General features: G+C 41.1%; 1 protein-coding gene across 3 annotated transcripts in view; it reads left to right on the top strand.

Moving 5' to 3' along the window:
- The window catches only part of RFX4 (regulatory factor X4), a 125,206-nt gene that overhangs the window by 61,225 nt on the left and 44,110 nt on the right, over positions 1-19,871 (top strand). For all 3 annotated transcript variants that reach the window (XM_089671195.1, XM_089671197.1, XM_089671196.1), the window contains exons 5-9: positions 195-256; positions 3,622-3,835; positions 9,947-10,024; positions 14,763-14,926; positions 17,855-17,955. In XM_089671195.1, the coding sequence (XP_089527321.1) occupies positions 195-256; positions 3,622-3,835; positions 9,947-10,024; positions 14,763-14,926; positions 17,855-17,955 (619 nt within the window). The remainder of the gene's footprint in view (positions 1-194; positions 257-3,621; positions 3,836-9,946; positions 10,025-14,762; positions 14,927-17,854; positions 17,956-19,871) is intronic.

The following is a 19,871-nucleotide window of genomic DNA, read 5'->3' on the forward strand; positions in this document are numbered from 1 at the left end:
GAAGCACAAACACACAGCCCCTAGTAAAACACACACAGCACACACTTAACATTTCAACCTTTTTCTTTTTTCAGCTGTGCTAAAACTTTCATTTTTATTAAAATGTCTCACACTGAAAAAAGGTCATGACCTTGAACGGGCTATGCCCCCTCTAAGATAGCTGACCTTTGGTAATATATTTTTATTGCTTGCAGATAATTAGACAGCAGTTCCCACAACTGACCACAAGGAGACTGGGAACCAGAGGACAATCAAAGTGAGTACAAAAGTCGAATGGATCACAGCTGTGGGGATGTCCCTGTGGCAAAGGTCACTTTACAATTTTGTCACTAATTTTGTTGACACTGACAAAAAATATATTATTCAGTTTTATGCCCATGACTAGTGAAGATGTTTGTAATATATATACGAGGGGTATTCAAGTCAAATTGGGACTTTTGAGTTTTTTATAATAAAATAAAAAATTTCAAAGAGTGAAAACTGCATTTATTTTTCAACATACTCTCCTGCTACATTTATACACTTATCCCAGTGTTTAACTAATTTGTCAGTACGCTTGCACCATCCTAGGACAGCCTGCATCACTTCATCATCATTGTGTTCACCGTTCCCACAGAAAGATTCATCTCTTGTGACTATCATGACAGGTTATGTGTCGATGATCCAGGATCACGGGTTCCACTTGCTGAACGTTCACAGGAATGACAGCTGTGGAATGGGAACCACCATGGCCAGGATCATCACTGACGGACGGACGGTCATCTTTTGAAACAATTACACCATTCAAATGTCTTACTGGGGCTGAGCGTCTCATCACCGTACTGTGCTTGAAGTCTTCTGTAGATAATCGCGGGGTTTACACCTTCGTTCACAAGAAACTCCATCAATCACCACATGCTATTCCATGCACGCACTAACACTGTCATCTGCCATCTTGATTAATGGTCTCTGGACTGGCCCGTGACATGTGCGATGCCTATCAGTAATAGGACACACTTGCCACTGACTACTGCGTGTAGTACTGCCATGCTAGCATCCATTTTTATACCTGTAATATCCCAGTTTGACTTGAGCACCTCTTGTGTATATATATAAAAACAGAGCGAGAGAGAGAGAGAGAGAGAGAGAGAGAGAGAGAGAGAGAGAGAGAGAGAGAGAGAGATGGTTTCTTTAAAATACTCACTCAAATTTACAATTTTTAGGTATAAAAACATTAAGACATTTACTGGGTCTGTTTTAAGTCACAGAATGCATTAAATAGAAAACAAAGAACATGTAATGCATTAAACATTTTTGCAACATTACTTATAGATATCCTAACATAATGTACATTTCACAAAAATATAGACAAGTACAGAAAAGGTATATGTGACATTCATGCAGAGATTAAGAGACTGCAAAACAAAAATATGCAACTACACTTCAGAAAAGTATTACATACCCAAAAATAAAGATTCCTTGGGCATTGCATCTTCCACTGTTTTAGTGGGCTGCTGTACTTTTCCACCATACTGGTTGGTGCCATGTAAACAAAAGTATAAGGGCTCTTTTACATTAGGACCTGCATGCGAATTGCACAGGAACACTATGCAGTTCTTGTGTGATTCACATGCAATTCCTGTGTGATTCACATGCAGTTCAGAGCAGAGCGTTTTTAGCCCAATCATTTTGAATGGACTAAAATCCCACCACACCAAAAGTAGTGCATGCACTATACTTTTTACTATGTGATCTAGTGCAAGCTGGTCATTAACTTTGTACTGACACCCACAACAGATCTCAAGGACAGCGCGACTGGAATATGGTGAGGGAACGCAGCTTTCCTGCACTGCATTCTAGTGTGAAAGGGCCCTAAGGGTTCTGAGAAGGAAACAAGATTTTAGGAGATCTTAAGCTTTCAGGGCACAGTAGTTTGGGTCTGTCTGGCCTTATCTGTGACACTACAGACTCCAACACTATATTTAATATAATACTTTGCACTGCAGTCATTATTTGTAACAATATATGGTTTCATTTAACTATTTAAAAATATAAATATGTACTAGCAATCGAAGAATTTCCAAAAGAAAATAAAGTTTTAACATCGCAGAAATTATTTTTGCTTCTTTTGATCTACAGTATGCACCATTTTCCAGAAGTACAGCCTGCTATGGGGTGTCACTACTGTTTTCAGGGGATTTTTTTAATATAATAATTTAGGTATGTTAAGGAATCACCATAACTATCTGTAATCCACTAACTATTCATATCAGCAAACATTTTAATTTTAATTATGAATGGCTGATGCCTCTTGAAAACTAAAAAGAGGGGACATCTTTTGCTACAATTTTCAGCGTTGACGTTTCTTGCTTCCTAGTTGCAGTTATTAGGGTGCATTCTCTTTTATAAAATAAATGGAAAATGCTGCAGTGTAGACATGAAATACGCCAAATACATGAAAAATACTACAGGGAAGGTGAAAGCTCCCTGTTGTAGCTGTGGCAGTGGGTGTACAAGATTTGCCCTCAGAACCTATGACATATACAATATAGGTGCCAGTGAGTCAATGAACTTGCTAGCATCTATATAGTGTAATATTTGCAAGGACTTATCCTTTGCCAGCTAGAAGGGACCTTTATTTATCAAAATATAAAGTACAGTATATCTAAAGCCAAAACTTTCTTTTTTAGTTTTGGAAATAGTAAAAATCCCTATCACTTGTTTTCTTTTGTTATCTCTTGTCCCTTGGGGAGAGTTGTTTTTACTTCCGGTCCCATAGTCACAACAAAAAGTGAGATGAATTCTCACCAAATAACGGAAATACTATCTTAGACAGTTGTCATTGGAATAAGTGTCCCCATTGGACCTTTATACAGATGTTATATAGCGGCTAAAGCTCGGTTCACATTACTGTGACCTGAAAGTTGCATGACTTATGATGCTACTTTGTCAGGTGACTTCCTGGTAATTTGCTGGTGACTTGATGTGACTTGAGTACAACTTTGATGTGACTTGATGTCCGACTTTCATGCCATGTAATCTTCCTGTAATGTTGGATCCAAATCACATCAATATTGGAGGTAACTTCCATTTAAGTCTTTGGGCACAAGTCAGATAGATATCTCTTTGAAGTAGTACAGGAACCTTTTCTAAAGTCAGAAGTCATTGACAAACATGGTATTTCACATGTCATGTGACTTGGGGTCTCACAAGTCAGACCTGAAGTTGCGGCAGTGTGAATCGAGCCTAAATCTGTGTCTGTAGTGCATGTTCAAACCTTAATTTAATAAATAATAACATGCTATTAGATTTTTACTCCAGGAGTATATAGTGAGTCTGGCAATTCTAGAGAAATGCTTAAATAATGCATAATAACTTACTTAAGCCCATTAGATTTTAGTTGACTAAAATGTACTGGAGATTTTAGTCGACTAAAACACAACTAAAACTAAAACAATTCAGATGACGACAATATGGCTAAAACTAAAATTACATTTTAGTCAAAAGACTATGACCTAAACTAGATCGAAATTTGATGTAAAAATTAACACTGTTCAGATGATAGTTACAAACCTGACAATTCCTCTCTATCCAAAAACAGAAAAAAGTTTTGGCTTTTAAGATGTTTTTTTCCCCCACCAGGTATCATTATTATGGCATCGCTGTTAAGGAGACCTCTCAATATTATGATGTTATGTATTCTAAGAAAGGAGCCGCATGGGTCAACGAGACGGGAAAAAAAGAAGTCACAAAGCAGACAGTCGCGTATTCACCACGATCCAAGCTTGGAACATTATTGCCAGAGTTCCCAAATGTCAAAGATCTAAATCTGCCAGCTAACATCCCAGAAGAAAAGGTAGCTATAGAGCCAAATTTGTTCACCAGGGTCTCTGTTCTCTGTTATTTCAAAAGCCATACTAGACAATGTCCACCTTCTAGCCATTTAAGTAAAAAATGGACTTTATCTAAGACAATGTAGCTGATAGGACCATGAACTTCATTTGGGGCTTGCTTGCTAAAAGAAATGACACTAGCGGTATATCAGAAGTAATTTTACAATGACCAGGCTCATTGCTTGCCATGGATTAGAGCAGCCTTTTTCAACCAGAATGCCATGGCACTCTGACGTACCTTTTGGGTTTCCTCAGGGTTACCTTGCCAAAATGCCTAAAATTGCCCCAAATTGCCCATAAATTGACCACATGCCAGCAAGTGGATCAAGCCTGTCTTTTTGTTACACAAACCACAGGTTCCTATTGTGCAGCTATACATCCAGCCACTGGTGTCCTGACAACCAATGATGTCATCTGGGGTCACAATAGTTGAACAAGGGAGAGAACCTGAGAAAATGTTGGAATACTAGTCAGTACCAATGTGCAAAGATGTATTTACTTTGTAAAATAAATCACATCTAACATTGGGTGTCCTACATGTGTGGATGTTGCTGCTTTATGTAAAACTATTAGTTTAGGTTTTTACATTTTAGAATGTGGTGCCTCAATATTGTGCAAAATGTAAGACAAATTTAAGGCTGAGGAAAAATAGATTAGATTACATGTGTATGCATAATTTCCTTATGTACATTAGGAATTGGTAAAATTCATACAGTATGTATCAATATCAAAGTTCCTTTAAAGAGTATCTAAACCTAAAACCAAAAATTCAATATACTGCAGCTTTCAAATCTTTAAATGTATTGGCTGCATTCATTATCTTTAATTTAGGCTTTTTAACCCTTTATTTTCACTTGGTGATCCTGTTAGTAAGTCTGTTATTTTTCATCTTCTTTTAAGAGACCAAGCTCTCCAGAAAAAGTGTTAAGGAGTTGGAACAAACCATTTAATACTGACAGGGGTAGTTACAATAGTTAGATTATATGCATTTATGTAAAACATGTATCCCAAATGTCTACTAAAGTTCAGCTTTGTTTGTCAAATTCATATAAATCTTCTAGTTGTAGCACCCTCCTAGTTAGGTGCTAGGATGTGTATAGTTAGGTTAAGCATAGCTGTGTTTCTGTGATCACCAGAGAGGCTGTCAGGTAAATTCAGTGTGGTGATTGATACGTTAGGTCTGCTCATTCTGCTCTGGTGCTCTTGGAGTTCTGCCTGCCTTCAGGAAGCTATGAGAGCCTTCTAGAACATGGGTAGGGGCTAGGCAAATGAACAGCATGAATATGGATACAACCCTAGCCAATTATGTTCGGAAAGCACATGACTTCAGGTTGTTTCCCATGAGTGGATTGCACCAACCAGGCTGGAGGCAGGCTTCCTCGCCTGGCACATGCGACCATGTGGCCTCAGGTGGGTCAACCTGAGGACCAGTAGGGAGAGAGTGACCCTGATCTTGCAGGAAGCTGACTGAGGGGAGTTGTCTGTCAAGGCTGTGTCTGATAGCACTGGAGGATTTTGCTTGGAAGATTGAAAGAGGCAACTATTCTATCCTTGGGCCTTGTGAGTACTGATATTGAAGAACTTGGGGACACTGTGTGCTTGCTACCTCCCCTGGTGTTTGATAGTCAGCGTGGGTTTGGAAAAAGGGAACACTGGCTACTATTCTGAAGAGCTTGTCCAAGCGTTGCTACTGCAAAGGACTTTGCTCAGCTATGTTACCTTTGGGCTGTTGCAGTCTGTCGTAATTGGCTTATACCTGAGGAGCTCAGCCCTGTAACTACTACTACTGCAAAAAGGGATTTTGCTCACTCTTAAACCATGTGTTGCTATATGTTACAAGGAAGTCTGCTATCTACTTTCAGGCAAGTCTTCATAAGTGTTCAACTAAGAGATCAGATAGATGTCCTCAGAGTGAATAGTTCTAATTTTGGAGTTTCCTACTACAATTCCCCATCCCTATCCCCAGTTCTACAACAAAACTCCAAAAAGTAAACATCCCCTAGACTGGTCATTAAAGACAATGATTAGAAGTGTGTATTTGGCTGAAGGAATACGCTGTCCATGGCTGTAGGGTGAAGTAAGGGGAAAACGGGACATCATACAAGCGGCTCCTACAAGGGTAGCACTACATAGTAATCTAACACTACCCTCTCCCCAGATTGACAATGCTGCTGTCGAGGAGTCTCTCCATTGTCCCTCCTTATAGCTGAGCTACTCAAAGACAGGAAGTGTGTTAATGGCAGGCTCACCAGGTGAAAATGACAGAAAAAAAGCCTAAACAAAAGAAAACTAATGCATCTATCACATTTAAGGATTATAAAATGTTTGTTTGGGGTTTAGATATGATTTAACATAATACATATATGTCCAATTTTCTAACACTTGAAGGTATATTTTTAAAGCAATGAATGTGGCTTTTACCAAACATTCACTAGTGGTGAACCAATCACTATAATTTAGGACACATTCATTGACGTGCAGTCAATGTTTGGTTGAATCAATATTACTCAGTGTACAGCGCACCTATAACCAATCATATAAAATGATTCAACTTATATAAAAATGTAAATACATAATTCACAAGCTCATTAAAGTGCTAGAAAAAGCTCACATTAAGCGTAACTTCTCTTCTCTCGTATGATGTATAAAGTGCTTCATCCAAAATTGTGCAAAGTATAACTTCTATTCTTCTATACAATATAAAAGTGCTCGGTGCAGAATAGTGCAAACATCAGTTCTTTATATCAGTCCCACCTTCAGCGCTTCACTCCACCACTGTGCACCTCCAACATTCTGGAAAACTCATCAGATAACCATGACCTCTCACTTAAGAGTTGGTCTTAATCCAGGGATCCACCTCTTCTTGCTTACAGTGTCACCAGGGGAAAGAGGCCTTCTGAAGACGTCATTACAATTAAATGTATGTCAAGGTGGAGATACAGAAAGTGACGTTATTCCATCCCGATGGAGACACCTGGAAGTGGTGAGAACGTCTGAATGATGGAAAGGACCAGGCTTCCGCTAGGCTGCAGTGCAGCCGGCCCATCATGATAGTAGGCTGTTTAACCTGGGTGCAGGGCGGAATTCCCCTTTTTTTTTATGTATTTGCACAAAGCGTTTTTAATGAAAGGGTTTTACACTATTGGGGTCTCTTTCCCCTTTGCTTTTATGATGTCCCTGGTGACAATTTTGGATGAAGCACTTTACACGTCATATGAGAGAAGAGAAGTTACACTTTATGTGGACTATTTGGCACATTAATGAGGAAGAGCGCTGTACACTGAGTAATATTGATCTAAGCACATATTGTGTGAAATAAAGCTGCTGGAGTATAAGTATTTTATACTTTTATACATATACCCCTTGGTGTTTAACTGTAACCTAATGTTTTATGTTATCAGCCATTTCATGCTTGCAAGATCCTGAATTAGATTTAACTTTAGGTTAGTGTAGGAAACAAAGTCCCCCAATAGTAACAGCTATATGTAAGATATCCTGAGCTCTGAAAAGAATCTGAAAAATGTACTTATATCCTCAATACATTTTAGAGCATTTGTGATGCAACGTTCACACTTTTACTCACTTGGCTTTTCCAAAGTTTTGCTATTGTATTAAAGCCAAACTCCAGGCATACAGCTAAATACCCATATCAAATACATAAAGGAGAACTGTATTATCTGCCAAAGGATTTGTATTTCTGTCCATCTCTTCAAGAGATTTACACAGCCCACTACACAGCACAATTCTGAATGACAGGGAAAAAGACTTGATCTCAGCTAAAGTTATATTACACTTACAGGTTTTGTCCTGCACCCAGCCCTTTGGCTGCACAGTGATTGGAGAAGCAGCAGACTGATGAGTCTATCTCTCTGTCCCTATGCTCTCTCCTCCTATCAGCATGTTTTAGTTAGCACTTGAGCACTGCAGAACAAACTGGCTCCTTGTGCTGCACCTCCCCCTCCCATACTGAGCTCTGCTGTACAGGAACTGCAAGAGGCCGATACCAAAACCTATGCAGGCACTTACATTTTTTTTATTAAAACAAATCCATTTTATTATCTGTCAATGAATACAGAGTTGTATCAATTTGTGGATTTTACATCTGCCTGGAATTCAGGCTTAAATACTGTGATTTGTGCATTAACCTCTAAAGGGTGCTTCAGACCACATCCTGGTATAAAGAGGAACTTCAGGCAAACAGCTATGAAAGGATTTGTAATTCTGTGCTGCCAGGATTGTGATTTACCAACAAATACACTATATTGCCAAAAGTATAGGGACACCCCTTCAAATCATTGGATTCAGCTGTTCCAATCACCTCCATGGCCACAGGTGTATAAACTCAAGCACCTAGGCATGCAGACTGCTTCTACAAACATTTGTGAAAGAATGGGTTGCTCTCAGGAGCTCAGTGAATTCAAGCGTGGTACTGTGATAGGTTGCCACCTGTGCAATAAATCCATCTGTGACATTTCCTTGCTACTAAATATTCCACGGTCAACTGTTAGTGGTATTATAACAAAGTGGAAGCAACTGGGAACAACAGCAACAAGTGGTAGGCCAGGTAAAATGACAGAGCGGGGTCAGCGCATGCTGAAACACACAGCCGAGCAGCTGCATCCAAGCCTTACATCATCAAGTGCAATGCAAAGCGTCAGATGCAGTGGCGTAAAGCATGCCACCACTGGACTCGTTTGGCGGTTGCCAGGAGAATGCTACTTGCCTGACTGCATTGTGCCAAGTTTACTGGAGGGGGGTTATGGTGTGGGGTTGTTTTTTAGGAGTTGGGCTTGGCCTCTTAGTTCCAGTGAAAAGAACTCTTAAGGCGTCAGCATACCAAGACATTTTGGACAATTTCATGCTCTCAACTTTTTGGGAACAGTTTGGGGATGGCCCCTTCATGTTCCAACATGACTGCACACCAATACACAAAGCAAGGTCCATATAGACATGGATAAGCGAGTTTTGGGTGGAGGAGAGTCCTGACCTCAACCCGATAGAACACCTCTGAGATGAATTAGAGTGGAGACTCTAAGCCAGGCCTTCTCCTCCGACATCAGTGCCTGACCTCATCAATGCGCTTCTGGAAGAATGGTCAAAACTTCCCATAGACACACTCCTAAACCTTGTGGACAGCCTTCCCAGATGACTTGAAGCCATTATATAAAGGCAGGCATCCCAATACTTTTGGCAATATAGTGTATCTGCCACGTTAATTTTCTGGATCAATAATGCAGCTTCCTTTGTAACATCTCCATATAAAGGCTACTTACTGGGCAAAGAATCAGCATCATCACCTCTATCCAGTAGGTAAAAAAGTGACAGGAAACCAATAAACTAAAGCAGCTCATAGATAATTCGATTTTCTATCCTTCCACCATGGGTTGCAGGAAAGAAAATTGCTAGATTTCTATGGCTGACTGTGTAGATGGGGTATTCTCTTCCGCACTAATGTTGTGCTCTGCTGGTGGAGGGCCTTCCCTACAGGCAGAACACAATGATCACTGCTGGCGGTTATAGTAAGAATTTATGTAAAAAATCTGACAGGCTGGTTGTACCCAAGTCGATTGATGGATCGATTTGGGTACACCCAACCTGCCCATAGATGGATCAAATTTCGTCCAGTCCCTACCAAGATTCAGTTCATCTATGGCCTGCTTTAGATGAACTCAGACTGTTTATTTAGCTATATGCCTGGAGTTCCATTTAACAACTGTTGAGATAAGACCTCCCTCACATTTTTCAATAAGTCAGCAAACTCACAGACTTGCATTGTGAAAAGGAGCAGTAAAGCACAACCACTGTGGAACAATGCAAAATAAGAAGCTGAATTTGAGTATGTAATTAGCAAATATGGCTGTCCCCATGCACATATACAATTTCAAACTATACATAGAAACAAAGGTAAAATATATAATACCATTATTCATATTTATCTAAAAAGTCTCTGATACAGACTATACATTACCTTTAAATGAGATAAGAGAAATCACATACATAATTTCTTTAAGATAACTCTATTATACCTATATATTAAATCTATTTGTAATGAAAACTTATTTTTTATTCTATAGATTTCAACATTTATAATGATGTATAGAACCCACTGCCAAAGGATTCTGGACACTGTGATACGAGCCAACTTTGATGAGGTATGGTAATGTACAGTTTCTTTAAGTACATGTAAAGAAAGCTAGTGATCTCTAACAGATAAAGCCTACCCTACTAATTTAGTGAACTTTAAAGCATAAATAAAGGCACTTTTTTTTTCTTGTATCGAATAGAGTGCAGGTGGATGAGAACACCTGTCAGCTTTTATTGCTGTCTGTGCCCTGGATAAGGAGTTTTACCTTATTTATTTGTCATGTTTCCCATTATCATTGAAAGTGAAAGTAAAAGAAAATCCCAAATTTGGATTGTCCCCAAAAAAGTATTAGAGGGGAAACTTTCCCATGGGAACTATAGTTTGAGTTACCCGGGAGTCCCCAAGGAATTCCCTTCATTTGTAGGGATTTCCTCTCACTTCCTGTTTGGCTATGGGACAGGAAGTTAAGTGAAATCTCCACAATGGGACACAGATGGCAAAAAAAACCCTCCCTTGCTCTATCCAAAATGAAAATAAAATGGCCTATATTTTTAAATAGTTATTTGGACCAGTGTGGTAGAGATTATCACATAATACAAAACTCCCTGCGGAAGGCAGCACTCAGTCCGACTCGATTTTGTTCTGGGAGTACACTTTAAAGTTCACTAAAACATGAAGTTAGGCTTTAAAATATTTTGATAAAAATGTATTGAATAATTTAGAATTATTGAATAATTTAGGTCCTCCTATTACAGAGTGTTGGTAATTCTAAGGCAGCGGTCTCCAAACTTTCTGCACAATGGGCCAGTTTACTGTCCATCAGACCTTAGGGGGGCTGGACTGTGGCCAGTGGGTGAAGAAAATACCCCAGCATCAGTGAGAGTGGACAATGTCTCAGGCTTGGTAGTCAGTGGGAGTAAAAATATGACATATCACCTATGGTCAGTAGGAGGACTATGGCCCCATCATTGGTATTGTTGGTATTGGTAGAACCAATAAAGCCCCATTGTTGATGCCAGTGAAAGGAATACTGTCCCATCATTGGTATCAGTGGGATGTAGTGCACTATTGCTGGTGTCAGTGGGAGGTATTATGTTCCATTGTCAGTGGAAGGCATGGTGCTTCATCATTGGTGTCAGTGGGAGGAATAGTGCCCCATGTTGGTGTCAATGGGAGGTATTATGCCCCACTGTCAGTGGAAGGCATGGTGCTTCATCATTGGTGTCAGTGGGAGGAATAGTGCCCCATGTTGGTGTTAATGGGAGGTATTATGCCCCACTGTCAGTGGAAGGCATGGTGCTTCATCATTGGTGTCAGTGGGAGGTATTATGCCCCACTGTCAGTGGAAGTCATGGTGCTTCATCATTGGTGTCAGTGGGAGGTATTATGCCCCACTGTCAGTGGAAGTCATGGTGCTTCATCATTGGTGGCAGTGGGAGGAATAGTGCCTTGTATCAGCAAAAGTAACAGTGCCCCAAGGTCCAGATAAATGCAAGTAAACAGCCACATCTGGCCCACGGGCCATAGCTTGGAGACCACTGCTCTAAGGGACAGAGATTGTCCAGTCAGAATGTACGGTGCATGATGAGCTTAAAGCAGAACTTCACCTAAAAAGGGAAGTTCCACTTTTCCTCCTCTCCCCCTCCTCTACCACTATTGGATGTTTTTTTTTTCTTGGAATGAGTACCTGCTTCTGACAGGTACCCATTCTGCACCTTCACTGAGATCAACGGAAGGTACCCCCTCCCCAACTCTGCCTGCAATCTCCGGGGATACGTCACAGGTCCCAGGAGGCTATGGGTCCATTGAGAAAGTGCAGTGCTACTTGCACATGCACAGTGGGAGGCTGACTGTGAAGCACCAGCCGGCTTCCCATATCTAAGATGGCAGTGCTGGGGACCCAAAGACCAGTGAAGAACTGACCTGGGTGAGGACTATACAGTATCCCTGAGCTGGTAAGTGGCTGTTTATTAAATCAGCAGCTACAATATTTTTTTTCACCAGAGTGAAGTTCCTCTTTAAGGTCTCTTACACACTTATGTAATAATTTACTGTTGTTAATCACAAGATATTATTTGGGGAGGCTGGCAGAAAAATCATGAGTAAAAAAACAAAGTTATGTTCCATAAAGGTGTTGCATATATAGTACATAAATCAATGAATGTACAGGACAGCTGCCAGTGTTTCAGTTTATGTATAGGTGTAAATTACTGCACTCAAATATAAAAGTTTATATAATATTTTATTGCTCTTAAAGTGTTACTAAACCCAGGACCCTGCATTCACTATATCTGGTCTGCCACAATACACACAACATGGATATGCAATTATTTTAGTAAATATAAACTGCTAAATACCTTTTCTCATCAGCAGTTAGAGCAGTCTTGTGACATCTATCAGTGTCCAGCAGAGCACTGGTTAAAGCTTGTAGGAGGAGCTTTCATTCTCTCCTATGACTCTGCATAACCCCTGACCTCTGTCTGGACAGTGCTGATTGGCCCTGTGCTGATCACATGCACTCTCCCAAGAAAAAAAACTCTCTAGCAATACACAACAAACTGAGCATGTGCAGAGTGACTCCACACAATATGTCTTATCAGGAGATAAGAGGGGGGCATGGGACAAAGGGGAGGATCAGAGAAGTCAGGATCAAACAGTGTTTTACACAATGCAGAGGAGTAACCCCTTAGGTTTCACAGTGAGTATAACAAGCATACTTTACTCCAGATAGAGATTGATTTTACTGTTTACACTTTAATGCATTGCTGCATAGACAATAATGCACTAGTGTTCAGATTGGTAAAAATACAGAGTTTTTTCACCCATGTGAAAGAGACCTTAATTTTCTTTAGACTGGTTAAATCGAGCAACACACTAGAGCAGGGGTCTCCAAACTATGGCCCTCCAGCTGTTGAAGCACTACAAGTCCAATCATGCTTCTGCCTCTGGAAGTCTTGCCTGTGGCTGTCACAGTCTTGCAAGGCCTCGTGGGACTTGCAGTTCCTGAACACCTGGAGGGCCATAGTTTGGAGACCCCTGCACTAGAGAAAAAGGGATGTTCAGTCACCTTTCATTCCCTGTAGACTTCTGATCTACGTTTTAATGCCAGGTGATATCTGAAAGAAAGAAAAAAGTTGAACTCCAATCCTCAATAGCCACCAAGGATATATAGTGAATCCACTTTGTGTGCACTGACTGTCTGCAAACCTTGTAAAAGTAGCAGTGAGATTATCACTAGACTCTACATAACCTGTACAGAGAGCAGAGCTCTGGAAGGGATCCAGAAAGCCCCACCCACTACAGGCTGCCCGCAGAAAACTCTAGGAGGGGGCGGAGACAAGACCAGTCACCCAGTACAACAAAAAGTAGCAGCAGTGACTGGTCTGTTTTACAGGAAACTCATGCACAAAGGAAAAGTTTCACACCAGATTGCTGCACAGATCTGGAAAAAATATATGGCATTCAAGTTAGAATACACATGACTTCTACATTTACACAATATTTGTTTATCTCAAATTTAAACTTTAAATTGAATCCAAAGCTCCAGTGAAGCACAGTGTCCAGAGTGGCTCTGAGCTGTTGATTCTCAGTGCAGTCATCTAAAGCGGGCAGTGTTCAATTAACATGTTTAAAGTGGATCTAGCATCAGATTTTAAGTACATGCATGGTTCGTAGTATGTCACTAAGTAATGCTTAGGCCCCTTTCACACAAGGCGGAGTCCAATTTGCTCAGCAGGGGATCTGTCTGCTGATCCCCTGCTGATTGGAGCAGGATGGACAGATGACACATCAGTTGTCTGCTCAGTTTATGCAGAGTGGACACAGACAGACCCTGCTCTGTTTTGTGGGCGGCCGGGGTGTAAACGGCCTCTGCTGTCCATTTATCCAACTGCCCTCTGATCCGCCTTGATGGAGGGGGACAGGTCCCTTTCGGGTTTTTTTAGCAGATTGGATTGGAGGTAGGCAGGTGTAAATGGACACAATTCCTATAGGGACACACACACCATAATGATCAGGTCCACCTGAAAAACTGACGTGCAGACCTGATCGGACCGCCTGTGTGAAAAGGGGCCTTACAGATATGCATCACCTCTCACATATTTGACAGTACTTCCCCTGGCAATGCTTGATCTACTTTCCTCTCCAGAAGGATGGTGACATCTTCATTCAGGCATCATCATGGGTCAAAATCTACTTCCTGGACAGAGATGGTGGCACATAGATGACAGTATCATGTTAATCCTGGTGTCTGTGTAATTCTTGGCTGTGTTAACAAATGTCCGACACAGGTCAGCCCCTGCTGCAGTCTCTCTTATGAGTCACTTCCAAGTTACAATGTGACAAGAGTGATAATTGGAGGAGACTGAAGAAATGTTTCCTCCTGCCAGCCTGCCTGCCTACTGACGATATCATCTCACCCTAGGCAATGGAGCTTAAAAAATGTTTTTAATTATAAAACTGCAGCTTTTCTGAAAAATTAAACTGTTGTTATTTATTGAGACGTCAAAAATGTATCCATGCAGCCTTGTAAAATTATCAACTGGTCTACCTTAAAAGGTCAACTTTGCCCAAGATTTGAATTGCATGTTAGCTTCTTTTATCTTTCATGGATGTCAATTGCGACAACTCCACCAGAATTCACTAATGTTTTTATTACAATGTCAATTTATGGTGTCCCCCTCCCCATAGCTTTCTCCACAATGTGAATTAACTATGTAAGGGTGACATCATTATGGCTTTGTGGGGCATAAGAAGCCAGAGGGTATCCCAGCAATTATGCTTAGAATTGTGATTTTTTTTTTTAGGTTCAAAGTTTTCTCCTGCACTTTTGGCAAGGCATGCCTCCACACATGCTGCCAGTCCTGGGCTCGTCCACGGTGGTGAATATAGTGGGAGTGTGCGATTCTATATTATATAAAGCCATCTCCGGCGTTTTGATGCCAACAGTATTACAAGCGTTGCCTGACAGGTGGGTGCACTCACACTATTCCATTCTGTAATGTTTTTATATACATGGACAGTAGAGTGGCTTAGTGGGTAGCACTTCTGCCTTGCAGCACTAGGGCCAACATTTCAAATCCCAACCAGAACACTACCTGTTTGGAGCTTACATGTTCCCCTTGAGCTTGCATGGGTTTCCACCCACACTCCAAAACCATGCTGGTAGGTCAATTGGGAACTTAGTCTGTAAGCTCCTTGAGAACAGGAACATATATATGTGAGTTATAGTTCTTTATCCTTCAGCCCAATTGAATGTTCAGCTTAAATCAGCTAAATGCATTTCAGGTACATCACAACAAAATGCATACCCTGCTAGCATGCAGCAGAGAAGGACCCTTGCTCTCTCTGCGGAATCAGTGGTATCTGCAGAGGCCTGACTTACCCCGTTCAGTCAGAACTAGAACTCTGCAATCAGAAACTTCATTCTCCCTGCTGATTATAGACCTCTAGCTCTGACTCAGCAGGGACATGTTGTACCTTTGCAAAGAGACCTCTGCTTACGCACAAAGTAAGGGTCCTTCTCTGTAGCTGCTAGCAGGAGAGGGGCTTTCTACCCAGGTTTTGGCTGCTTTCTAAAGAAAACTAATGGTAAGACATTGCACATCTTCTGTTTTGATGTATCTTGAATTTACTTTGCTGATTTAAAGTGAAAGTTCAGTTGGGATTTAAAAATAATTGCCTAAGCTCCCACCTCACCAACAACAACCTTCTCGACCCTTTACAGTCTTTGCTTTCGCCCTCTACACTCCCCTGAAACTGCCCTACTAAAACTCACTAATGATCTACTAACTGCTAAAACCAATGGCCATTATACAGTACTCTTACTACCCGACCTCTCTGCAGCTTTTGATACGGTTGACCATTCCCTCCTCCTCAAAAAACTTCACTCTCTTGGCCTCAGAGATTCCCCTCTCTCCTGGTTCTCCTCCTATCTATTGCAGCACTCCTTCAGTGTTACCTATAACGCTGCCTCCTCCTCTTCACTCCCTCTCTCTGTAGGGGTCCCTCAAGGTTCTGTCCTTGGACCCTTTCTCTTCTCCATCTACACCTCCTCCCTTAGTCACTTGATAAACTCCCATGGCTTCAATTACCATCTCTATGCTGATGACACACAAATCTATCTCTCTACCCCTCACCTCACCCCTTCAGTCTCAACTCGCATTACTAGCCTACTAAGTGACATATCGGCTTGGATGTCACTCCACTTCCTCAAACTCAATCTTTCCAAAACTGAGCTTTTAGTATTCCCCCCAGCCCGTGCCCCCTCCCCTGACTTCTTCATCAAGACTACACTATCATCAGTCCCTCCCCTCATGCCAGGGTACTAGGTGTAATCCTAGACTCCAATCTGTCCTGTCAGCCCCAGGTCCAATCGCTGACAAAATCGTGTAGACTTCACCTCCGCAGCATCTCCAAGATACGACTGTTCCTAACCTCGGAAACCGCTAAGCAACTTATTCACTCCCTTGTTATATCTCGCCTTGACTACTGTAACTGCCTCCTCATTGGCCTACCTCATCGCAGGCTATCCCCACTTCAATCTATCATGAACGCTGCTGCCAGACTCATCCACCTCACTAACCGCTGTGTATCTGCCACCCCTCTCTGCCAATCCCTCCACTGGCTTCCAGTTGCCCAACAGATAAAATTCAAAACACTAACACTGACGTATAAAGCCGTTCATAACACTGCCCCAAATTACATCACCGACCTTGTCTCTAAATACCACCCAAACCGTACTCTCCGCTCCTCGCAAGACCTCCTACTCTCTAGCTTCCTTGTCTCCTCCTCCCATGCTCGTCTCCAGGACTTCTCCAGGGCTTCACCCATCCTCTGGAACTCCCTACCCCAATCTATCAGACTATCGCCTACTCTGCTCACTTTTAGGTGATCACTGAAAACCTATCTCTTCAGAGAAGCCTACCCCGCCCTCAGCTAATACTGGAATCCTCTACTCTTCCAACCACTCCATCCCCCACAGTTATCACCTTTTGTACCACTAACCCCTCCCTCCTAGATTGTAAGATCCAAGGAGCAGGGCCCTCAAATCCCTCTTGTGTTGATCTGTATTGTCTCCCACTATAATGTAAAGAGCTGAGCAAACTGTCAGCGCTATATAAATCCTGTATAATAATAATAATAATAATACAGGTCAGCAATGACATTTTGGCCATTGAGCAATCCATGAGTTCTATGAGTCATGCTAATCATTAAATGTTCAGTTCCAAGGAGTTCTAAGTTATCTTCTCTAAACCAATAAGCTGTCGACCTCTAGCCTGATGAGTTCATCATGGCCTTTGAAGGATGATGTAAGTCTTCCCATAATGAAGTCAATAAAAGCACCACATGGCTCTGCTTAGTAATACAATGAATGTGGAGAGTTTTGATTATCACAAGCCTGTGTACATACAGTAGTTTATTTTCTAGGTGCAAAGGATTCTGAATGTATTTTGGATAGTGAGGCATCTAGTCTTGGGTGGCCATATTGCCTGAGCAGGCAAGACTACAACACACAGGGGTTGAGCAAGGGAAGCTGAATGAGAGGACAGGTGGGAAGACATAGGAAGGCTTTTCTCCGTTGGTCTTCGGGATGTCTGTGTAAATATCACACTTTACCTGAATGACTAGGGCATAGGTTAGTAAGCCATCCCAACCTCAAACACAATTGCCAATAAGTTATATTTAGAAAAAAAAAAAAAGCTCTCAGACATTAGAAATTACAAAACATTTTTTGATTGGACCCGACTTGTTTTCTTGGATCTGTAGCCTGTGTTTAGGTTTTCTGGTGCTGTTAGCTTCACAGAGGTAGATACAATGGTTCTTGTAATTTATGTAATGGTATCCCATAAAGTGTCATTACTGATTACATATTGTGTGTACACTTTTCTTCTTTCAGTTTGACGCAAGTTATAAGAAAATTTGCAAAACAGCTGGATGAATGGTTGAAAGTGGCTCTGCACGACCTTCCGGAAAATTTACGAAATATCAAATTTGAGTGTAGGTATTGATTCAGTTTGGGATTTCTTGTTATGGGTGTCTGAAAATATATTTCAAGGCCTCGTTCATATCAGTGTACCTAAGCTTCCACCCATGCAAAGGGCTGTACGCACAGGATGCACAAGTGTTCCACGCATTTGCCTGCAGGCAGACTCATTCATGTCTATTGGGATGCAGCAGCAGCACAGACACAGCTGCTACTCATATTTGACATCCGTGTGTGCGGGTGCATGTCCCCAAACTCACGCTGTCTGCATTCGGGAACTCACACTCCATGTGTCCCTATTGACATGAATGGTACGCTTACGTGTCCACAAAGGAATGCTTATTTATCAAAACAAATTGGAAATCCTCTTCCTAAATTCCAGTTGAAATTAAACTTAAGTCTAGGTCGGGGTCTCCAAACTTTTGAAACAAAGGACCAGTTTATTGTCCTTCAAAATTTAGGAGGGCTGGACTATGACCAGCAGGAATAGAAATTTTCCTGGCATCAGTGGCAGTAAATAGTGGCCCATCTGTGGTATTAATAAGCGGGTTAGTGCCCCGTCATTGGTGTCAATAGGAGGAATATTTCCCCACTGTTGGTGTGTCAGGAATTATTCCCCATTGTTGGTGTCAGTGGGCAGAATAGTGTCTCTTGTCCCTGGGATGAATAGTGCCCCAGTGGGGATAAATGCAAGAGAAGGGGCATAAAGGTAGCAACTAGTCTAGGTAAAGATATAAAAAAAAAAGCAAATGTTATAAAAAAAAGATAGATTCTCTGGACATGTTTCAGTTTTAGATGCATCAAAATAGAAGGTGTGCAACATTTTAGGGTTTGTTTGCTATAGAAAACAACTGAAGCATGAGAAGAAAACCTTTCTCCTGCCAGCATGCTGCACATGAGGACCCATGCTCTATGTAATGAAGCAGTGGACTCTCTGCACAGGCCCAACGCACCCAGTCAATGCATGAGCTATCAACAACGAGTGTGAACTTTGCTGATTACAGACATAAAACACCCAGAGTACTTATGGTAGCTGTAGATTACGTGACCAAAGCTACATACACTTTAGATCATGTGATGGAACTCAGCTACATATGTTTTACAACATATTAATACCATGAAAGTGGTCCTTTACTTAATCTGTAATGTGATTTGGTAATGCAAACATATGCCTGACTGATACGTGTGAAGCATTAAATTAGTTTAATGACAGGTCCACTTTAAACTTACTCAATTGACAAGAGCCGCTTGCTTATTGGCTCTGAGTTTCATCTTGGCATCTTGTACATCTAGACCCCTTTGGATTCCAGGTTCATTATCTTATTGATTAATCTGATCCTGTGAAACTGCAAGCCATGCTTGGTATGCTGTCCTACTAACCGTTAGCCAACAGCTAGTTAGCAAAACTGACGAAAGGAGCGTTGTATTTCATTCCAAAATTGAATTTACTTCTGTGAATAGTTCTGTAACAGCACAATACAATTACATAAACTGAAGTTACAATATGCTTTTATATATGTCTCTCACAAATGCATACAATGAACACATTTCTTGCAAACAGCTACCTACAAATCACATTAAATACATTTAAATGCGATCTAGATATATACGTGACTTTAACAAACACAACGAGTGAACTTACAGGGATATGTACAGTATATCAAAGGGAGAATAGAGACTTTCACTGGTGTTCTTCATGAAGCTAAAATGGCTGCAGTGTTAGATGGGAAATCTTTATTCTTAACCAGCATGAGACACTTATTGTTCTTTATTGATAAAAATACATAAAGGGTGCAATTACAGTGAATGCCCAATAGATGGCTCCTTACTCAACACAATGAAGTGAATATAGAACACTTAGAGTCATGTGATAAGAGGCTGCATTCCGTTTTGAGGCACTGCAAAAATCATTTTGAATCTCTCTTATATG

Source organism: Staurois parvus, unplaced genomic scaffold, assembly GCF_062004578.1.
Source record: "Staurois parvus isolate SC_StPar_1 unplaced genomic scaffold, SC_StPar_1.0 ptg000101l, whole genome shotgun sequence".
Lineage (NCBI taxonomy): Eukaryota > Metazoa > Chordata > Amphibia > Anura > Ranidae > Staurois > Staurois parvus.